Genomic DNA, 23765 nt, shown 5'->3' with positions numbered 1-23765 from the left:
CCGATATGCTGGGGTTTTTTGCCAACTCTTAGCACACCAGACCATCCAGTCCTGATATGACTCTTGCTGTTCATTTGCATCTAAGTCCTTGCAGAGCTCCTTATGGCTGCACACAGACATGCCCCTTACTGTTTTGGCCCAAAACTACAGAATGTGTTTCACAAGGGAACAAGCTGCTGGAATCTGACTACTGCAGTGTCTACAGGTCAGAACTCGACAAATAGGATATTACCATTTTCATGGCTTTACTAGTTAAGATTACAAAAGAAACAAATAAACCCTTTCATCTGATGTTGTGTGTTGTGGAAATTTTAAGGAGTTGGTTGCGGCTGAACAAATACGAAAGTCCAGAGGTACTACAAAACAAACATATTCACAATACGTTCACTTATTCACAAACTGTGGTCTGGATGCCTGGGCATAAGTATATGAATGATGCTTCCTCCTTCACTGTGAAACAGTTCACTTTTCCAGTAATTCTCTTTGTTCTTTGTCCTGTTGCCTTCGAAAGGTGTACATTACAATGTTACAATCTTTCCAACATAAAAGTAATGCAGAAAAGTGCCTCCCAGTTTGTTCTGACAAACAGGCTTTTTTGGATCCACAGGAGCAGATTCCATGCATGGAAATTCACAACCCAAACTACAGTGAGATCTAGCCACTGTCTGCAATCTTTGAGACAGTATGCTATGATACAAGCCCCCTGGTAACCAGTAAGGGGCAAAGTTTCCAACCCAGAGCATAAACACACAGAATTGCCCATTTGAAAAGAAAGAAAATGAAAAAAGCAGTAAACATGCATTATTTGTAAAATACATTTAATCCTAAATATCTGAGCAAAACAAACCAAAACTAAAATTAAACAGGGGCAAAGATCTAAATGATTATGGGTTTTGGACTGCGATTGGAGACTGGTGGTTGCATGGAGGGCTTACAGGAAGGCCGTGGAGAGCACTTTGAGGGTGTAAGTTAGCTGAACAGTGCAGCTACCTCTCCTCAGAAACACAGAATATCATCCTTCACATATTATCCTTCGAAATGCAGTTTCAATCGACAAATCAGGGGTAAATCCCCTGCAGCTCCACCCACATAATTCAAGGCCTGACCCCCTGTGAACACTGAATTACTGCACACCACACAGCTGTAGTTCTGATCCAAGCCATCTTCATTCCCATTGTATTTCAGTTTAAATCTCTGCCCCTGTTCCTTTCAACAAGTACCAGGACCAAAACTGCAAAAAAGGCTTACATTTTCTTTACATAGTAATTAGTACGATTATATATAGCTGTACATGTTACAAGTCACGTTCCGTATAGAAGCATAAGCACTATCTGTTAACAAGACAAGACTGTAGTTGGCCATAACAGCCATGTAGCAGGTAGGTTTACAAATGTTACATATAATGTGTTTCTGAGTATGTGTGGTAGGGTAAACAGGTAAATGGCATCACTCAAGTGCAACATTTGGCAATAGCTCTTACTTGTGGAAACAAATGTCAAGCTTGGTGCTAGAGCCTTTGTCAAACACTGACATGCTCAAAGGAGTAAGGTGAAATGTTGCAGCAAAGCTGCCAGACTGTGCCCAGCATTCACTGAACCATGCAGCACTGTCCTCTAGTGGTGAATGTTTTTTTCTTTCCTCACTTGAAACACTCCACCCACTCTGTCAACTGACAAAATCAAGCTGGAGCCTGCTCTACTAGAAATAGGGGTGGGGTACAGGAGCATTCATATAGCACATCCTTTGAATCCAGCTGTCCAATAAGAATGAGCATGTGTGTGTTGTGTGGATGTGGGGCAGGGGGGCTGTAGAACAATAGTCCTGCAGAGTCACATGGTAATGAACCCACACACACGCACACACAAACACACACACACATACACATACATAACAAGATGGGTCATAGCTACTCAGCCATCTATCTAATCCCTCTCATTCATTCACGGGGAGACCCTTTTAAATCCTCCTGGCAGCTACTGCACACAGTGTGAAATTAAAGGGAAGTGGCATTTACTGTCTGGAATCAAAGGCTGTGGGAGTGGAGGCTTGTCCTTTTGTGGCAGACAGAAGGCCAGCTCTCTTAAACCCTTCACTGTACCGACTTCACCTATCCACTTTGGCAAGGGGTGGGTCCAAGTGTAACATTAATATCACCACGGGACAACACAGCTACAAACACGCCTGGGGACTCAAAAAACCAAGGAAGCTTTTCTGTCACAAGATCATCATCAGGCAAAAAAAAAACTTTCTTAAAGAACCTTTTTTAAAGCTGGTATGGGGATAAGACACATTCAAAGTGTAAGGCTAGGGGGCACTGTATGGCTTGGATTGGTTAAAAAAAACCCTGAACAAACAGCATCACCACAGGAAAAAAGGACAGATAAACACACAAACTCCCTTCATGGCTGAATAAACCCTGGCAAATGTGTTGTAAGGCCCTCATTTATCTTAGGTCTTAGTGACATGGCAGCCAAACTAGAGCCAGGACATTTCCTACATCCTAGACAGTGACTGGCAGTGGGAAGGGGAAGATTTGCATTCTAAGAAGCCAATTTGATTAGCATTTTCAAGGTTGACAAATGTATGAATCATTTTGAATTCATTGCATCTAGCTGATTACATTACTTCTTTACGATTGCGCCTTTGGCAAAGCAGGAGCTGACAATTTCACCTTACAATTGTTTAGCTTACAAGTTCTTCAGTTTCTGTACCTTGCTCAAGGGTACTATTGCAGAGTCCCATTTGAGACTTAAATCTGCAACCCTGAGGTCATAAGTCAGATTCTACGACCTTCACTCCACACTGACTGCCTGGCTGAAATCAAGAGTCAAGCCCAGATCGTTTTACTTGTTGAATGTAGGCAGGGGAAAGTTGGAGTGACTTTACTGGTGGTTAGAGCTGTGTACAGTTATGAGTCAGAGCCCACTGCTATAATAGCTTTAAGCTGTATGGGACAGCTAGTACAAAACAGGACCAACAAATCAACATGCTTTTGAAAAAACCCCCCAAACTCCACAAACACTGCTTGGTCTCCAAAACTGAGGACACCACTACCCTCCCCCACCCTGACTTCATAATGGCCTTCCTCTCAACAAACATATTTCCACTCTTTAAGTTGTTTCTTAGTGGCCGTTACTGAGCAAACAAACAACAAGGCAGACAGAACAACAAGCAAAGAACCGAGGGAAGTCGACAATGCGTCCATGCTTGCCAGGGATAAAATACTGCCAATATATACAGTTTATATATCTACATATAAAAAGAACAATAAACCAGAGAATACATGTTTTCAACTTCAGCACAGGAGCAATACCTACTTTAACAATTAACACGGGAAATTACAAAATTAATGAAAGGTTTTACATGTACATTAAATATCGTGTGGTGTCTCTGTGTGTGTATACGTGCGTCACAGAATGTCCTTCATGTTTATCAACCGGCCGTTTGCCCAAGACTGTGGGCCAATTAATACACAGACGATCACACTGCGACAGTGACACGCTACCGGAATCTTTAAAAATTCATTATAGAAGAAATGTATTTAGTAAGACTGAGATAACTGGGTAAGCAACTACATTAGGAAGTGGTGGGCCAATATAAAATGAAATGGAAGAGAAATCTTTTCCTTCGGTCACTGGCATCTCCAGAAGTCGTGTCTTTACGTGGCCCCTCCCCCTCTCTGCTCAGTACACCGGGCTGTTGCGGATGCCACAGCACAGCACCATGCTGAAGATCATCTCGAAGATCTGCAGGGGAGAAGAGAAGACGGAGGTGTGATGTGCGGCCTTTTGGGGTGGCTGTCACGCGCGTGGGCCTTGGCGCGTCTCCGCAGGAGACAGGTGGACGCGCCAGAACTGCCCGCCAAATGGGGTCACGCTTGACAGATTGGTTAATCTTTAACGCGCGATCTTGCTCGACGGTACCAACCATGATGACTGCGACCACCAGGGCGGCGATGCCAATTATGTACAGCTTGTCGGAGAACAGCTCGTTCAGTTTGGTGTGGCAGTTCTGAGGAGGAGAAGAAACTGATTGAGGTAAACAATAATTGTGACGATAACGCTAACTGAATCACATTGCAGCATTATCAAACAGGGTAATATCAAAGGGTTATTTTGTTTGATATACTGGCCAACACACACACACACACACACACACACACATACACACACCAGAGCAAAAGAAATCTTTTTTGGATTGTTGTCCTTGTAATGTAGCTGTTCTTTCTATGAACTTCTATTCTATATTCCCTTTGATTTGATGTCACATGCTCCTTGTGCCAACTAAGGGCAATTAAATGGAGACTGTACCCGTTCAACCTGAGCGAGGCTTGCTTTTTTGAGAAATGTGAACAGCTACTCTGTCTGATCTAAAATCGATCTCTCTAGCTAACAATCTGGGTGAGAAATCATGGGGAAAGCCCATGCACTAAAAGCTTAGACCGAAAGCACTCTTTCCTTGCTGTCTTAGGAAGCTCCCCTCCCTCGAGTGTACAAAGTGAGGACAACAGAGGGGCAGGTTTACCTGTTTAATTTCGAAAAGTGCACCCTTGGGACAAATGTCACTGAAATGATCCACTATTCCCGTCAAGTCACCCTTTCCACAGCAGTCCAGCTAAAAGGGAACACAAGGTCACAGAATGTTGCTTGATGTCATTAATGGGTAATTACACTGCCCGGGACACCTGTTTCACTTGTCCATGCGACTCCACTTCGGGAGCGCTCCCCAATCAAACCCGACACTCTACAAACAGAACATACTGAACAGAGTACACGTATGAATATAGATTTATTTTTGCACCAAGCTGGGATGTAATTTAATTCGGCTTCTGTACCAAAATTTGCAACACACATCTGAACAGCGATTCTCGGGAAATGTAAGAGAAATTTTGGAATGGATTTGCATATCTGAATACACAAATGCGTATGCTTTTTCTATGTTACTGATATTAAAAAGATACAGTGAGGCAAATATCGGTATCACTTTATGTTATGATTTTATGCGGAAGTTTCACTGCAACCCCATCTACTTCTATCACTGATCGAGTGTGTATGTTTCCATGGTTCAATTTTTGATTCTGTTTTCTACATCTAAATATCATTTCATCAAAATAATGCACATTATTGTTATGATTGTAATGAACCCAAAGCATGACAGTGTGGCTTTCAGTGAATTTACATTTTGTGACAGTTCACTTGCGTCATCTCATGTATTTCAATTCCAGTGTACATAAAATTCACTGGAAGGCTTGTTACTGACATTATTCGTGCTAGGCAAGACCAGGGTGCAAACTGATGACGTAGCCAAGGATCCAGTTCTGTAACTCTGATGACACATAGCTAACTGAACAATGTTGCAGCTACTGCACCGCCATGCCAAAACTGTTTAAAATGTAAGCTGCACCCTTTGCCACTTAATAAAAGGGTCTGCTAAGCGACATTGACTCGGGCAGCCACTGTAGTGTGAGAACGACTTTAGAGTCTCCTTTCAGTCAGCTGATTACCTTCCACTCACAGCAAAACTGAAGAGCAGGGCAAAGAACATGGTATAGCCTCAGGGCCTTGCAAGGACTGGGGCTACCTGCCACTATTGCAGACATTGCCATCTGCTGTCTGGTCTCTCTCACTCCCGTTTCCGATTTTTCTCTCAGAGCCATGGGAGAAAAAGGTGAGCGCGAACAGCTGAGGGTTACTTACCGTCTCATGGAACACCTTCAGCACTGTGGCGGCTCCCGGGTTGCCCTGCTTGTCACGTGCCCCCTTATCATACGCGCTGTCGTAGAAGTTAACCAGCTCCTTGGAGATCTAAAATGGAGAGGACAGAATTGGTTGGCAGGTTTGGAAGTTTTCATAGGCTATAAATGGACTACACAAATGAAGGGGGACTACATTTCCCACAGTACCAAGCACAGTAGCAGTTGCCCAGGAAATGCTAACATGATAAACAGTCTGTAAAATTGCAGTCTGCAAGAGGCCAAGAGTCAAGCATTTTCTGTTCCCACTTTCCTTCAAACATCTGCAGTATGCATTAGATCTATTTAAGGAGGAATATACTTGTCTGCCTCTTCAGGTTTTAACATGAGAGGGAGTGCATGTATGTGGTGTGTGCGTGTGTGTGTGTGCGAGCTCACTGAGAATTCTCTTACCGTGTCCTTGTTCATGAATCCCCAGATTCCAGCAGCTACTTCACAGGCAAACAGGATCACCAAGCAGGCAAAGAACTGGAGAATTGTGGGTTTGAATAATAGTGTCATTATTACCTTGTTAACATCATTTCATTTTAGACAGTGTGTTGTGTTCTGTAAACACATTGGCAACACTTTTTTTTACCCTGGTACACCAGATTGTTTTGCAGAGGGAATTGCATTACAATACATTCCTGCTGTTCAATATTTCATTCAATTTGTTTGCAGCAAGCCAAATTATGTTATTAGTTAGGAAATCTGACTGCATCTTTTAATTCATGCCGTATTTGGAAAAACTGACAGCACTGTTGAAGGAAACTGCATTTTGTCTTCTCCCTGTGGTTCAGAGACCACAAACTTTTGAAAAATTCTTCTCCCTTTTGTTTTGTGGTTTGTTTGTTTTGCAAGACTCAATGCCATTAACTATAACCTAATTAGAGAGGCTTGTGGTTATGCACCCATGTGAAGCTGGCTGATTTTGGCCCTCATGCTGTGGACTCACCGTTCCCAGGAGGCACTGCGACTCCTGGATGGCACCGTAGCAACCCAGGAACCCCACAAACATCATCACAGCGCCCACGGCAATCAATATGTAGACACCTGTGGGAAGGGAGAGAGCGCAGGAGGTGAGGTGGAAGTCATGAAGACGACTGGGTGAAAGCCAGGTCATGTGACATGCACGCTTTTACTACTGATCACGCCTGTGGGCTCGAACTGACACAGCGGATGTGGCTGCCACATCACTGGGACCTTCCTGCCACAGTTGCTCTTATTCCCATGACCAGCAGGGAAATGGAACAATAGCAGCAGACAAGGAATGTAAATATAGCTGCACCGCACAGGCCTCCCACAAGAGGGCACTCTTAGCCAATGCACATATTGCGTTCCTTGAGGAGTGTTTTTAATGCAATTTTGAGTCACGAGAGTGGTGTTGCAGGGGCCTCCTCCTTAGGCGGCCGCTGGGCCAGGCTCTCGTTGGTTACCCAGGGAATGATGTGGTGCATCTGGAGGAGCAGACTCCAGCTGGAGACAGTCTTTCAGCCATTTTACAGTCCTCGCCCCCAAACCCCTCCCTTTGCCTTGTTTACATCTCCCTGTCTCTCTGACTGGCCCTCACTGGTAACCAAGGAAACTCGGGATTTGGTGAATGGCCCTCAGTAAACCGAGAAAAAAAAAGGAGCAAGAGAGAGAAAGAGAGCAAGAGACCTGCAGTTCACGGATTACTTGCTTATCGACAAAATTGATGTTGTGAAAAGTACTACTCTAACTAACATGCAGCTATTTTAATAGTTGATGACTGTGGTATGCTGTTGTTTGAACCCAGCAGGACAGTGAGGGGAAAGAGAGATAGTCTGAATGCAGGATAGGGAAGCACACCGTGTGTATGTGGAAGATAAGTGAAACTCAAGGATATGGGACCAACATGCTTATGGTCTCATTAAAACAAAAGAAAAAAATATTGAAAGAAAATGATGTTTTGAGTGATACTGTGGAAATGTTCTAATGACTCCAGGCCCTGAAAACCAATGTTCCTGTGGCTTTTCAATGGCTGAGTGACACCTAATACAGAGCTTTATTCATGTTTCTGTCCACTTGGTTGCTCCGATTACATAATTTACATGTATGCTGGCACAAATCTTTGAGACGTCAGGATTCCCATTGGACCCTACGGGACATGAGCTGCATGGAAGAAGCAGTTCAGAAGCAGTTCAGCCATTTGCTCCCAGATCACAAAAAGTCACAACTTAACACCCACATGCCAAGCACACATAATATACACCTAAACCACAGTGAACAACGATTCTGGAATTTATAGCCATTAGTAACCCCTTAAAAGGGACTATGATTCAGTCAGTGGAAATCCTGACCTCACAGTGCCTTACCCCGAAAAGACCAGTAAGTTATTCTTACTTGTCAAAATGTGTATCATATCTTGTTGATTCATGTGTATATACTACCACTTTCAGTTTAATTCATATTGTAGTATATCTGGTAAAAAAAAGAGAAACACTGTAAAACATTGAACAACATTAAAATAGAATGGAGGACACAACAGCGATAATACACAGTTTGACACAAATCCAAGTCATATTCCTCACATTTAGATCAGACGTATTAAGAGACGTTGCAGATCAGTTTCTCAAAGGGTGGCCTCCTGGCTTGCAAGAGAAGAGCAGCTGTGTGACTGTGGCCTGTTAGGTCCCCTGGCCAGAACAGATGCCCAGGCAGGAAATGCCAGTGCACAGCCCCCAAGAATGTGTCAAATCTGCAGGCCGACCTTTGGCCTCTGACACTGGTGCTTCCTGACCTGCACATGAGTCTGAGGTTCCTCACTTCTCACCCCCCACACCCCACACCCCCACACAGCATTCCATTATTGCAGGCCTGGCCCATTACTTCACAGAGTGGGAGCACTTTATCTTTTTACCACAGGATCTCCGGCCACAACCGTCGACTCCGCCCAGAAACCCCCTACCCCCCACCCCTTAGCTCACAGGCACAGACATGATACGAGCTGTCGTTATGGAGATAACCACATCGAGGCATAGTTCTCTCTCATAACTGGTTGACCCCCTCTGACTCATGACGGTCTACAAAAAAGGGGAAAAGCCTCCTCTGCTTTTTCCCACCTCCTTTAGAACACTCTCGTTACTTCTGTTTTAAAGAATCTCAGAAGCTTCCATCGGAAAGTGAACTGACCGCACTGCTAAACACTTCCCCTTAAATTACATGGAAAACACAATACCACTACCTCCACCCACCCACCTACAAAGCCCTTCAAAATGCACCACCACAGAGCGCACAACTCCTTACTTTCCTGAATTCCATGTCTTTGGATCTCACAGTTGGAATGATAGCATACAGAGGGTTTATTGAGGTTTTCCATCAGAGAAAGCGTCACAATGTGGACACGCCTCTGAGGGCAACACTAGGGTTGGCTGAGGACTGGAAACAGCCATGGGAAGTAATATATAAGCCATGATTTCTGGGGGCCAGCAGATGAGGGGAGCTAAAGGAAACAACAACAGCCAGTGGCTTTCTAGCTGTCTAAAATTATGACGCACATGAAAAATGTCCCTTTTGTCTTCAGAGAGAAACGATCTCTACGTATTTTTGAGTGCGCTTGTTTGAGAGCTCCGTTTGAAGAACTGTCTACCCACTTCACTGGATTGGGCCAAGTACGACTAAATAAACTGCTGTTTTCCAAACAATAAAAAGAACAAAGTGGCAAATTAAGCACACAACTTGATAAAAGAAACAAAAATGACAGTCATCTGATCTCAGAAATGCACATTTGAAAACAATTTCTTTAATGTCAATAATCTCTTCAGAAGCTGATGTTCAAAGTTTCCATCAGACCCAGACCACAGGCTGATTTTAAATTTTACAGGATGACCAAAAATGCAGTCGGGGGAGGGGGGTGAACTGTTGAGTAGATTAAAATTGACCTTCCCTTACAGATAGAAACAGTATTTTGTGGCTTTTTTTCTGTGGGATGACTGCTCTCATTTGCGTGAACAGTGTAATCACAGGCCAGGTGGCTGATATGTTGCTCTGTAACAAAACTGTGCTGAGTTGGTTGTGTGTTGTGGTATGACCAAGCTGCAGTTTAAATTCAAATTCTCACCCTCACTGTCTCTCTCTGTCTCTCTCTCTCTCTCTCTCATTAAACTCACCACCCCTTTCTTTCTGCCTCTCCCAGCCATTAAGGCTTGTGTCCATTATTGGTAGTGAGTGATGGTCGCCGAGGCCAGCGGTCCAGTGACGCAATAAAACACTATTGTTCCACCTTCCACCGTCCTGTTTCCATGACGACAACCTTGGAGGGTCCAGGGGCTGAATGACTACTCTATGGGAACATCACTAGGGTACTCTGAAATGCTAGTAGATTAAAGTGGGCACCCCTAAATCTACTACAGGTGATAATACACCAAGGTTTGATGCTGAGTAAAACGGTATGGACAAAGCAAACCTGGAAAAAGTACACAGAACTATAGAATAAAAACAAAATAAAAAGCACCTTCTGATCAAAGATCCTGAATGCTGGATCTCCTGGATCACATGTGCATAAAGACTATGTGAGAAGCAGCATAGTGAGGTAGTAGGATCAGCCGTAGACAGGACTAAAAAGTGTTGGGTATTGCTTATTCTGCAATTTAACAACCTACATCGGCTTACATACAGAAAACCTTTCTTCAGCAGCTGCCACGTGTTACAAACCTTCCTTACTTCCCACAGCGTGGCGCTTGTTTCTGACAGTGACATCTTCATCCAGAGTGTAAAAACAGGGAGTATCCCCCCTGTGAGCCTGCGCTGTCTGATCAGCTGAATCAGTCCGTCCCAAAGTTCACAGGTCTTTTTCTTCTCAATTTGCTTGCTGTTTGAAAGATTTGCTGGCTCGCGGGACTGCGATGTGTCTCCGGCGGACCTTTATTGTGGAGCTTAAATCAGACGACGAAGCTTAGCCCCCGGCCTGCTTTCTGAGTCTTCCGGTAATTACGTTCCCCTCGTCATTCCCGGGAAATGAGGGACAGAGCGCTGGCCCCCGTCGTCGGGGCGACGGCGCATTTTTGTGTCCCGGTAGCCGAATTGATTTATAGATCAGTGCCTGAAGGTCTAATCGAGTCATGTTTCAATTTTCCTAATTGCGGCTGTGTGGTAACAACTCCCCCCCCACCCCCCCCCCCCCCCAAGATTAAATCATGACCATATCCTCTCTCTCTCTCAATCCCTGCCACCGCACGGCCATCCTTCACTGTGACAGCGTCTAAATGTTGGGGGGGGGTTGGGGGGGGTAGTGGGCGTGACCAGCATGCGAAATGGTGGGACAATGCAGAGGTTTTGCCTCTCCTCTGATCTCCTGCTGCCTCCCTCGCTCTCAGCCCTTTCCCACTATCTCTAACTGCCCCTTTCACTCCCTCCCCCTCTCTCTTCCTTCCACAGTTCCTGGGTTTACGCCACTTTCCTCCCTCTTGTTCTTGCCCTTTTACCACTACTCTTCGCCTGTTCGCTTTCACTCACCCCCTTCTGTCTTCATTCCCCACCCTTAAAGGGTGAAGGAAGTCAGGCTGTAAACAGGATCAAAATAAGCCTTCCTGCACATCACTGCCTTATACAAGCAAAGCAGGCATTTGAGTAGACGACTCAAATGCATGCTGTGTGCATGACTAACAAACTCTGGTTACACTGGACTGCACTGTTTATTGTGAAACTGTACCATAACCTGCTAACTAAAGTGTACAGTGTTGTATTTCTGTCCGGTACTTTGTAAGTGGCACAAAGTGAATTTTCCCTTTGGGCGCAATAAAAGTACTGTGTTTTATACTACTGGCTCCCTCCCTCCTGCAGATGGGCTGACGTCATGTCTAGAGGATGAAAGGCGTGCTCCCCAGGGGAGAGCGTCCATGATTGGCTGGCTGTGCTGTGGACCTGGGTCTGGTTATCATGAGGGGCTGAGGACCCACCCGGACTGACAGGCTCACACCTGAGCCCGGAGGGGGGGGCAGAGCACTGGTGTCCAGTACATTTTTGGTAGAAAGAGCAGGGGTTCCCCCGATTTCATTGTTCCACACTCCGACTCCGCTTCCTGTACCCCTCAGCTTAACTGATCTGGGACCTGATCAGAAGCTAGCAGAGAAGGCCTAAATCAACAATAAATAAACTAATAATAATAAACTAAAGCCAGTGAATGTAATGCCTCTGGGTCATCATCTAGGTCCACCCTTGAGTCATAAGCTGAGGTGGACTGGGTGCCATTGAAACGGTATCGGCATGACTCGGCCAGGGGTTGAACCTTGAACTTTTGAGGGCGCTGCCACAGACACCCTAACCGCAAGACCAGAGCAGCGAGGAAGCTTTTCTCGTACATGGCAACGGTGATCCGTGTGCCTCGTGCAAACAGGTGCATCCTGTGGAGAGCAGGAAATAGCTTGGCAGTGTAGTCATGTTCACAGCGGCCCCTCGGAGATACACTCGTGCAGGGAGGCCGCAGATGTGCCTGCGTGACTCAGAGGCCTGCTGAGGTTACACGGTGCTTCACAACACTTTTCAGGAAGTCGGGGACTCCCCACAAGTAACTTGCCAGTTGCATCGACTTCAGTACATAGTCAGCTATTTTTAAAATGTAGGTGCGTTTCTCCCTGATAAAGTTTGCTATGTTGTTGTAATGGCTGCAGTGTTTCACTGCATCCTTCAGACATTTACAGTAATTTGAATTCTTTACAGGGTTTGCCTGATTTGGAATTCTGGGGAAAAAGATAATTCGCTGAAATGTTCATTAATGACAATTTATAGCTAACTGAATGTCCTGCTCTATGTGCAAATTCTGTCTAAATTACCAGTTCAAGGCCAAGCACAAGAGATACACTGATGTGTGTTAATTATTAACCCATGACTATGTAAGGGGACAGTTCTGTGGAACAGCACGGCATTTGATCCGGAGACAAGCGATGTGTATTAGAATACAAACACCGGAGACAAGCGATGTGTATTAGAATACAAACGCCGGAGACAAGCAATGTGTATTATAATACAAAGCAATGCCGCTTCATCTGACCGGAGCCAAAAGGCACCTCTTGACGATAACAGTCTGTGGAACACAGGGTTCCCCATGACCATATACGGACTTCACTTCTGAAGTTTGAACCCTACAGAGCCAATTAGGTAACAAGGTTCAGGAGAGACCCAATTAGAGAGGGAGCTGTTCAGCAATGCACAGCTCCACAAAACCAATCAAAAACAGCACCCCCTCTGGTCATTGTAACTCATATGTGAATGTACCTACTGTAACTGTATAAAAAAGAACTAAATCCCATACCTGTCGAACCTCTGCTCCATGCTGTTGTTCCCATGGCCGGCTGTGCAAATAAAGCTTCCTGACTTTGCTACGAACATCGGATCTGCTTCTTTATCGGAATAAAACACGTTTTGGTATTTGGGGCATTTACCAACAGTGACTAACAAAAAAAAAAAAAAAAAAAAACAACAGTGAAAATGTTAACACAGGACTGATCTTTGTTAGTGCAGCGTTGTAAAAGAAAAACAAATAAAGAATTGGATTAAAAACCCAAACATCTCTGATTATGACCAAATCCTTTTTCGAAGTGCTACTTCCTCAGTTCATTGTGAGATTCTTGGAACAGACCTGATTATCTTAATGACCTTCCCCTTGATTAATGACTCTGTAGCCTGGCAGTGAACTTCGTCTCCCATCAGCAACCCCGCTACTTGTGACAACACATTGCAAAACAGCACAACTGTCTTTTGCTCCAAACTTTTTGGGATGCAGCGCTGGTATACTCCCACATGTGAACTCTTGTGAGTCTCCACGATGAACACTGTTCCTAATGTGACAGAAAGTATGTCAAGGCTGCTTCCTTTTTTCCCATTGGTTAATCTGTGACTGCATGGTGGGACAGTATTTTGTACTATACCATTGGGAAGGGTTAGCACAAAGCTGCTAAGCTAGCGGTCAGTACATCTGAGTGCCAGCGAGTTTTGTGCTCCTTCCGACACAAACCGGACGCGAGGAAAGCCATGCTCAAACACGTAATGGCTCAATTAGGGCTCTCTCGATATCAAGCTTCCCGCACTTGGAGGGGAGCGTTCACACAAGATCGCCTTCCCGGCAGCGTTCCGCGGGAGAGAGAGAGAGAGAGGGGGAAAGAGCTGAAAAACTGAACCATCTCCCCCGCCCCCGGAGCGAGTGGGGAGAGGGGAGGGAGAGACCGCGGCCCTGCAGACGCTAAACACAAACAGATGGAGATGCAACGGAACTTCTCAGTGCTAAAAACTGACGAGCTAGGGGGAAAAACTTTCTCAAAAGGCGGGAGAGGCAGCAGCAGTGGGGGAGGGGAGAGAGCAAAGGGTGGGGCCGTGAGGAAAATTTTCCTTTCTGGCTTTTAAAAGGCGAGGCAAGGAGAACCCTCCCTAAGTGATCCCGGCCTTCTCAGGACTAAGCCTTTTTTTTTTTGTTTGTTTTTTTCCTCTCTGCCTGTTCCCTGTGCAGTTAAAGCATTTTCCATCACCTTTTGTTTCACTGTCTGCTTCACCCGTCGACGGACTGCACAATGCCGACCGCAATCAAATGACTGCGGCTGTCCCGTTTGCAGTAACTTTTTTATCATGCCTGTTTATAGCAGCAAAGGAAAATAACCATGGCAACAAGGACTGCGATGAAATGAGAAGCTCAGTATAATGGCACACACTAAGCTTTCTGTCTGGAAATCCCTACTAAGCCAATGTTGCCCGTCTCTCCGCATTGTTTTTGGTCACATGGCTCAAGCCTTGGATCTAGACATGGCTTGTTAAGTTCTATAATAGATTTCATTGCCCTTTTCTCTCGCTCCTTCCTTTTTCCTCTCTTTGCATGTTTTTCGCTTCATTTCGCTGTTGCCTTCTTCTCCCTGCCTCCTTTTTTCTGTAATCTTATTGCTGCCTCCATCTTCCCCTCTCTCTCCAACATTCAACTCGAAACTCCAAACACATTACAGGCACAATAATAATGAAAGTGAAAACACAAAAACCTGTGGTGGAGAGAAACGGTAAAGAATCAACCACTTTGAAATGTTCTATGAGCTTGTAAAAAAGTTTAAAAAATGATTATGCAAACATAAATAGTGTCATTTCCCTTTTCAGTGGTGACAAAAGTACACCATCATCACTATCATTTCAGGTAGCGGAAAAGGCCATGAGAGGTACATGACAAGAACTCATCGATTTTGTGGTTTCTTCCAGGAAAGGAAAGGCATTCACCTCTCTGTAATTAAACGGGTTAATAATTTGTCCAACTGAGGAATGTGTACTCTGCTAACCGGCTACTGAGTTTATGACAGCTACTGGCTAACGACTCACCTGTCTAATTAGCAGGGCTCTAAAACAGACACCCGGCCACTGTAGCAGCAAGTTGAGCAGTTAGTTTCTGCGTGAACGCAGTTCTTCACAGTTATTTTGTGACTCATGTGTAGAATATATTGTTTGGGTTGTTGTTTTGCTCTGCCGTTTCTATGTGTGGTGCAGTATCACTCGCCCTCTGACCCGGCACACTCCCACCCTATATCCCTGCTTCCTTTTCCCCTCTCCTGTCCTCCGCAGCAAGCTCCTTTATGCTCCTGAGCCCTGCACTTTACAGCGCAGTACAGCGGAGGGAAGGTTTGGGGAGGAAGTGACCTCCACTGGAAGGAATTTCGGCAGCGTTTTTTTCCGCCCCTCAGAGCTGGTGTGTTCAGGGCGACGCCAAGCTCAAGGCCACTGCTAACACGTGGGCTTCGCTTCACCAGCGGATGCTAATCACGAGAGGCATTTTTCAAACCCCATTCCTCCCCCCTCAAAAACATTTTAGAGGCGTCAGACTCTGTTTCACCTCGCTGGAGGTGGGCTTCATTTTAAATGTTTGTTTCCAGAAGTACCACCAGTAGGGATTCAACACTGCTGGTCAGAGGGTGTAGGCATTGGTGTATTTTGGGCACGGTGTAATCACTGTTTCAACGTGCCAGTACACCCAAAACATCCACTTGAAATAGCGCTTTGAGCGTAATGAGGGAGTGAAGCTCAGCTTTTGAGTTTCGTGCGGGCATGTGTGTTTGTTGGGGTAATAAACATTTTTGAGCAGTTCTCCCACTAATCATTACCTGGGTGGCCCCTTTCTGCCTCCTTTCTCTTATGCCAGCTGAGGGTGTGCTTTTTTCATAATGTACTGTGTACTGACTTCTGTTGTGCCTGATATACAGATAGTGAAAAGGCGTGGGGCTCGGGGGTGCTACATATGGGAGGTGACCTGTTAAAAAAAGTAAAAATACATCTCTTTGTTTTGCAGACGATGTTCTCTAACTACAAGAGCAAGAGATCCAGGCCATACTACTGTAAGTACAGTACTAAGACACGTGTTGAAGGTTTTAGAAAAACTACTCCTTTACCTCTCTTTCATCATACAAAGCAATATGTCGTGGTTACAGAGTAAACTCCACGTGAGAAGACTAATGATGTTGAATCATTAGTAGATGAATTCTGAACAGATGCTACGGAACCCACAGTGTTCAGGACAAGCAAAGTCTGTACACATGCATGTGTGACAATAGCAGGAAGTTGGTCTAATCCTCCTTTTGAGAGGAGGGGGATTAAAGCCGCACACCTGCTGGGGTCATCAGTGACTTTCAGAGCCTGTGCTGCCCTGACGTAAGCACGCCCCTGCAGAAATCCAGTCCCTTGTGAAACATGGACCCATTTTGGGAAAATGACCACCTATAAAAATATGCCTTACTCTAACTCCTCCACTTGGATGACCAGGCGTTAATGCAAACATATTTGCAAACATTTAAACCGCCTTTCAGTTACAGTGGCCAGTGTCTCCAGCGTTTGCACCTCCCCCACCCACACCACTCACAGCAAGTTTTACCACAGGTTAGCTACTGATACAGACTAAAAAATATCTAATCTTGTACCAAAGACTTGTCGCACAGACAGGGGAATGGAGAACTGTGAGGCTCTGCAGAACACGCAGTTCACAGGCTCGCTTGTTTTCCCCTTAGCGCAGGTCCTCACCACCAACTCAGGCAGGTTTCCCCCTCCTCTGTCCATCTTTACATATTGGTCAGCGCTCCTGCAATCTCCATTGTTTTCACTTCCTCAGGGTTACAATAGACAAGGTGTCACTTCCTTACACAACAGTTAAAAAAAAAAACATCCTCCTTTTTTTTGGACAAGATTCCAACACATAAAATAGCCTGTTTGGTTTCTAAGTTACCAATGCATCCAGCTGAAGGTTCCATGCACCTATGTGTACTAGTGAAGATGGAAGGGGATGTGCTCATGGGCAGCAGTGCCTCTCCATAATGCCTTTCACAAAATATAAAAAAACATCAGTCTAAAGCATGCACTCTTCCATCCTCCCGGAACATTGAGTTATCTGTGGTTCACGCATTCCGCTTTCACGAGGAGGAAGGTCTCAGCAAGCGGCCAGGGCTGCTCACAGCTTTCATGCTGCGCGTCTGAGCAAGACGGGTCCAACGCGGCCACGACATGGCTCACCCGCCCTACTTCTGCCTGCATTTACCAGTCTAAGCAGGACCAGATCCCTTTATTTGTGGGCCTCCTTGTGGCCGACTGGTAGTTGCTAATAATGTTCTTCTGACGAGAAGCTGCAATAACTTCCTCTAACTACATGGAGATGGTGCAAAAATAATGGGTGGCGGCATAAACAGACTTTCTTATGGGGACGGGGAGAAGGAGCTGTGCACCCAAGAGTGCCACTGCCTTCGATGAGAAGATAGGACAAAAACAGACACTCTTACATTGAGTGCACTAGTTAACACTGTTGCCACTAAACCCCTAAGCCAAGCCCCGAACCTCGTTCCTTCCACTGAAGCCACGCAAATTGCCACGGTGGCAAGCGATACACTACAATCGCGGCCATTTTGGCTCTTGAGAAATAGGAAATGACTGCTGCGGCTGCACTTCCACGGCTGATGTGCTGCCGAAAGTGGTGTTCAGGAAAGAGAAGTGTTGAGCTCGTAATACTTTTTACAGAGAGCCAGAGGCAAAGCTGATATCTGGTGTCAGCACTAATGTGACTGTGGAATAACCCTTTAATTCATGGCTTTGACACACATGGTACAACAACATAAGCCTTGTGTCTTATTCTGCTAGAGGCAATGATACTAAAATGTAAAGGTCAGACCCTTAATTGTTCAATTTTCACATATACTGAGGTTCAAAATTTGAAATAATTCAATTTCTTATGATTTTAAACATGAACATACATCAGTGATTGCAGGGCTAAATCTACGCTGATATGTATCTCTGCTCCCAAGTGTTAAGCATGGAATTCAGCCACTGAAGTGTATTTTCTTTGTGTGATTGTGGGGTGGGAGAGCAGAGATGTGTCTCCTCTGAGGGTGGTCTCATACACTGGCCTGGGGGGACCACCGGTGCAGGGGATTGGGGGAGGGGGGACTACTGAGACTGGTGACCACGTGAGACGCAGGCAGAGGGACGCAGTTTCCTTCCCTGCTTCTCCTCGCTTGCTCACTCTTAATCATCTCGTAAAGAAAGGGAAACCTACAAGCACAGTGGTAGTTTACTTGCATCTCACACACTCCCACACGCAAAAAAAGCTGAATTACAGGTTTAAATACATCCTTTCCAACTCTGATTTCGAGATTGTGGTGAATAAGAAATGTCTAAATCTTTTTTGAGAAAAGGTCACCCAAAGTGTTTGCTTAGCTGGTGCCCTACTCCAGAGCATCTTAATTATTTTGCTGATTACTTCACTCAAGCAAATTAGGTTAAATATTTTTGTTTAGGTGGAAAGGCAGTAACACAGCTAAGATTAAAGTCTGCTACACCATACGGCTGCATTCTGCAATGCTCTTGCTAAATTTAAAACACTGATAGTCATCAAACTTATCTACTTATCCACATTTATTATCCAATGAAAATACTTGTAGAATATATTTTCTTTTCTCTTAGCACCTGTTTTTTCCCCTATTACAGGGTGTGAAATCTTTTTCTGCCATACTTGTACAGACTATGCAAACCGTCAGAGCCCCCATTACTTATAGCACTGCCATGAATTTAAACAAATGTTAAGCAACAAGACAAAATATTTCACAGCCTGCAGTCACAGTGATTTGATCTACACATGACAATATGCACACTGTATGTCTAGGAAGACGCCTGGGTAAGAGGCTTCTTCACAGCAAATCAAAATCATGTGTTGTAGTTGAGCAATGAAGGATATGGAATCTCTAATTTCTAGGTACTTGACAGAACCTGTCACTCACTCTCATCTGTAAATGTCTAATGGCTTATAAAATAGTTCTGTACTCGTCTGTGTTGTCTATTTCAAGTGTACATTTCATCTACACCACTACAACCTGAGGGGTTAAATGGGAAACCCTGAAAATTCTGTGTTTCACAAACCTCAATAGATCAGAAAATTAGTGCTTGTATATACACTTGTATGTGAGTATAGTCATAGCTACAAATGGATACATAAGTCAATAAGAACTCTACTCTGCCTGACACTTGTACCTATATATACTTTTTCTAAATTACACCTTCTGTAATTTAGAAACTCTTGCGTTTGTCATTAAAAGGTAGCATTTATATACACATGGTTATTATATAGGGAATGTGTTTTGAACTGTTCAATGTGAAATTCTGTGTAGATTATGTGTGGCTTATTTGGCCTCATCACGTGAGGATTTAAATAGAAAAACAGGCCAAACCATGGTTAAAATGTAACGCTGACAATAATGGTTGGTATGTGTCTGGAACATTGCTTCTTTCATGCTAGTTCTTGTGCTTTTTTTTAAATGAACACTGGAAAATACAGAAAAAAAATGATGATTCTCAGCTCATGCTAATTTGACTGTGAATTTATTAATTGTTCCTTCTGTGTCTTCTTCGCTGTCCTTAAAATCTGTTTTTAAGACCACGAGGATGAAATGCCACAGGAAAACCTTCCAGAGAAGTCCTACAGTTTTTTTATGGGCCACACAACAGTCACCTCCCCATACAACCCAGAAAGGAAGTTACAAAGATCTGCTGAGAGTTCATTCCAACTTCATTCCCTCTCACTGTGTGATCCCTCAGGACTCCGCGGTCAGCCCAGCTGCCGAGGGACTCACGCACCTCGACTCCCACCCTAAATCCACTACTCCGGGGCTGCCATTCTTGGCCAGAGAGAGAACGACCAACCTGCGCGAAGGCTGCCTGATCGCTAACGGAGGTGGGCGTCATTCAGTTATGCCGGGCACGCCCCCCCTTCCATTTTCCCCAGAGAATGCACAGGGGGTGATCGCCTTTCACCCGCTCATGGTAGCCTCTCGCCCATTTACAGTGGGGCTTAAACCCCCCACCCCCACAGCTTCTGCATCGTTGTCTACCACTTCCCCTTAAAAGGAGGCCTGTGGGCCCGCATGCCTCTCAGCTGTTGCCAGCCATCACTGGCGACCTGCTGGGCTAAAACAAAGCCTTCGTGTCTTAACAAACTCAGAGAGTCAAGGCCTCACGAAAATCCATTACGAAGGGCATTCCAGTTTCAGCTTTTTCAGAGGTTGCGAGAGACACCGTAAGGTGAAAAAGACACAGATCAACATAGCTGAGGCTGAAATATGCCCCATCCATCTGTCGAATGACTGGCCAAATCCCTCAAAAGGGCACACTTTTCCATGACAGCTTAGTTTCCAGATTTCCCTGCTGCAGCTACATATGCAGACACTAAGAGAGCACAAATTATTCTGACGTAGAGAGTAGCTTCAATGTTTGTCAAAATCAAACTAAGACAAAAAAAACATGTCATTGTGACAAGCACTCCCCCACAATCATACATTTTCAGTATCATTTCTTGGGTTTCTTAAGAGGCACTTCCAAACAGATTTGCGTGAAGCCGAGGTATAACTTAATCTTTTCCAAAACTCTGCCGAGGCACGGCATAAAAATAAAAGAAGAATAAAAAAAAAAACAGAGAAGAGTCTGTCGCTGGGGACCGCCCTGTGAACCTGTCTGTCTGAGAGTTTACAACAGGAGTGCGGGAAAGAGAGGGCAGCTGGTTTCTTCAGCGGTGTACAGAGGTCACCGACATGACCTGTGGGCTGTCTCGGTCACGGGCCAGACGGGGCCTCCCCGACAGCCACCCAGTAGGGACACGCCTGGCAACAGACCCAGGGGACTTTGCCTGGTGGCTCCACTGTGTGTCATGTCATGGGAGCTGGACCTTGGAGTGGACTGACCTCCAAAAAACACAGGCCACGGGACAACAAAGAAAAGGATCTGCTCTCAGATTTGCTGGAAAAACAGCACTGACTGCCCTGATGTGAATGCCCAATCAGACTGGGACATTTGCATTTTCTCTGTTGGCTATTAATCAGCTTCGAGATGGGGCTCTGGGTCTACAGAATTGACATGGACAGTATTCATCTTCTTACTGAGGTCTAATGGTTGGCTTTCCTACCAGAGCTAAAGGCATGAGACCTTAGCCTTTCTGCCTAGCTGTCAATGCTTTAGGTAGATATGTAATTCCTGCATTACCTTCAGCTATTATATTTGCGATCTTGATGTCATGAATTTTGAGGGGCGGCAGTGTAGCATAGTGGTAAGGAGCAGGACTCGTAACCAAAAGGCCTGAAGGTACTTAACCCAGAACTGCCTCAGTAAATATCTAGCTGTATAAATGGGAAACATTGCATAAAAAATTATAACCAATGTATGTTGCTCTGGATAAGAGCGTCTGCTAAACGTCAGTATGTAACAGATGCCTTAAAGATCTCAACAGCTCCAGCAGATCTCTCCCTCAGAGGTGTACAAGTTAAACTGGTTAAAAAGCAGGCGCAGCTGTGACTTCACAGCACAGTGTTTATTCAGTGTGACCCTGAGGTTGAACACACCAGGGTTCACAATTGGACAAATGACTCTGCTGTCACTAGGAGGTCCGATCCCTCAGCCAGGGTCAACTTAACCCTCTCCTTGCCAATACCATATAAACAAATGAAGCTGGAAAGTGGCTCTGGGACATACTGCGTAAACATACTGCACAAAACTCAAATGTGTGGTAGCTATGAAGCAATGGTACAGTAGGGGCATTGACATGAATATAAACTATGAGCATGAGGAGCAACATATCAACATATACGGTCGACCCCTTCAAAATGGTTCAGAGTGCACTCTCTCAATATACATTTAATTTATGGTCATTTTGGAAGTCTGAAGTTATATAAGAAGCATACATGAATGAAGATGGTGAACAGTTCCATACAAGTGTACACTGTGATGAAAACAAATAATAGAGGTGGAGCTACAAAGGTACAGGCATACCTCAGTTAACAAAGTAGTTAACCTTCTAGAAAGTCAGAAAATTCATTGCCACAGACATAATTAACACGGCACATACCCTATAAGCATGCATATTAGGACTTCAAAAATGACAAAATATTAGCTATCTTTCATTACGAGTGCATGTGAAAAACATATACATATACATGAATATTTTCATGCATAATCACAACTGCAATCAATGTCGCACGCATGCTGCACCAAAGACTTCCCCTTTTCTGCTTGATTTAAACTGGCTTTCAATATCAGCTGCGCACACTTTAAGATCTTCACTCCAGTCTATTTTTCATTATTCCCAATTCTACCCTCATTATGATCAGCGTTTAAGTGTCTACAGAAATTGCTTTAGCTTTCATCTATTGCCCAGGAAGGCTGCTTTAAGTCACAGTAGACTGGTTGCCATAGCTATTTTAAACATTGCTGTGGAGCAATGGAGAAGTGAAATGAAGACGGCTTTTCCTTTTTTTAATCACGAATAACTGCTCCCCTTTGTTATAAAGGAGCACTACTGTGGCATATCAATCATACAACATGATCACACTGTGAGCTCATGTACAGAACAGTGAAACAATCAATGAATGCAATAATGCAGTGCAATTATACAAAAGGGTGAAGCTTACTGATGTAGAAGGTATTGGGCGCCTGGGTGCCATCAAGGTTGAGGTTGAGGAGGCTGCTGGTCTTGCTGTCCTGTCTGAGCCACAGCGCCACGCCTAAGATGGCACCTCCTGCCAGCTAACAGAGGGGGAGAAAGGAGACACAGAATCCGTCACCTCATCGGTGCACACCTACACCCAGGAATAGGAGCTGCTCCTGTGTCTTGCTATGCGAAAGAGCACAGACAAGACCAAAAACGCAGACCAATATCATAGTTTAAGAAGACAAATTAATAAAAAATACAAGGGTTGCAAACATTGCAAGCTTATGGGAGGATGTGGTAGTGAAAATGTGGGCTGATTTTAATGAGTTAACTAGTTAATTATTCAATGCCCCCCCCAAAGGAAGCCAATTCAGCAAACACCCAAAAAGAACCTCAAAATAGCTTTGGTAAGACTGCAGGAAATCATTCTGACTTTTCCAGGAAAACATGACTATAGTCGGAGAGATCTGTTTCCACTACTGCTGCAGAGAACATGGTTGTCTGCCAGGGCTACCACATAGGAGATGGTGCTCTGTGTCTTCTAACCTCTTCTGTCCCGTTGAGCGGTCTGATTGGAGCCCTCCGGGTAACCATACCACATTTTAAGAGTTTGCTTAACCTCCAGAAGGGTCAGATCAGGGGTCACAGGCCGGAGCCTCTGCTAAAACGAATCCATGGGGGAAACTGTGACCCCAGGAAAAACCCTCCCGAGCTTCTGAGCCCTCTCCACAACATGAGGAAAACTCTGAGTTTAATTTTGTCAGGACCATCATGCACCAAACAACCAAGACAGCACTCCAAAACAAAACCAACAAAGGCAAAGTATGATGGATATATATTCTAGGTGTGGGAGGCCATACACAGATGGGAGGAGGGAAGCTCTTTTTATCACGAGAGGCTCCCTGTGTTACAGAGAGGCCCTCTATGTCTCTGCACAGTTAAAGGCAGACATCATGACATCAAAATCAGTTTCAGTGTCTCACAAAAAGAGAGGGGTTGGAATCATCGCAGTGAAAAGAGAAAAAAATGGTTAGAGATACTCTTCACCATGAAACCTACACCATGCGATTATCAGCATAATGGTGGTATTGTGACGGCAGCAAGACCCTC

The 23765-nt window shown here is 44.8% G+C and overlaps 1 protein-coding gene across 1 annotated transcript in view; it reads right to left on the bottom strand.

Moving 5' to 3' along the window:
- Positions 1 to 2340: 2340 nt before the first annotated feature.
- The window catches only part of cd81a (CD81 molecule a), a 35632-nt gene continuing 14207 nt past the window's right edge, over positions 2341 to 23765 (bottom strand). Inside the window, exons 2-8 of the mRNA XM_036543448.1 lie at positions 22636 to 22750; positions 6687 to 6784; positions 6146 to 6220; positions 5697 to 5804; positions 4525 to 4614; positions 3928 to 4011; positions 2341 to 3746 (exon numbers count right to left, since the gene is read on the bottom strand). Coding sequence (XP_036399341.1) covers positions 3684 to 3746; positions 3928 to 4011; positions 4525 to 4614; positions 5697 to 5804; positions 6146 to 6220; positions 6687 to 6784; positions 22636 to 22750 — 633 coding nt within the window. The 3' untranslated portion in view covers positions 2341 to 3683. The remainder of the gene's footprint in view (positions 3747 to 3927; positions 4012 to 4524; positions 4615 to 5696; positions 5805 to 6145; positions 6221 to 6686; positions 6785 to 22635; positions 22751 to 23765) is intronic.

This window comes from Megalops cyprinoides, chromosome 13 (genome assembly GCF_013368585.1).
Source record: "Megalops cyprinoides isolate fMegCyp1 chromosome 13, fMegCyp1.pri, whole genome shotgun sequence".
Classification (NCBI taxonomy): Eukaryota; Metazoa; Chordata; class Actinopteri; order Elopiformes; family Megalopidae; genus Megalops; species Megalops cyprinoides.
Note: the sequence above shows the minus strand (reverse complement) of the source record. Positions and strands in the feature narration are given on the sequence as shown.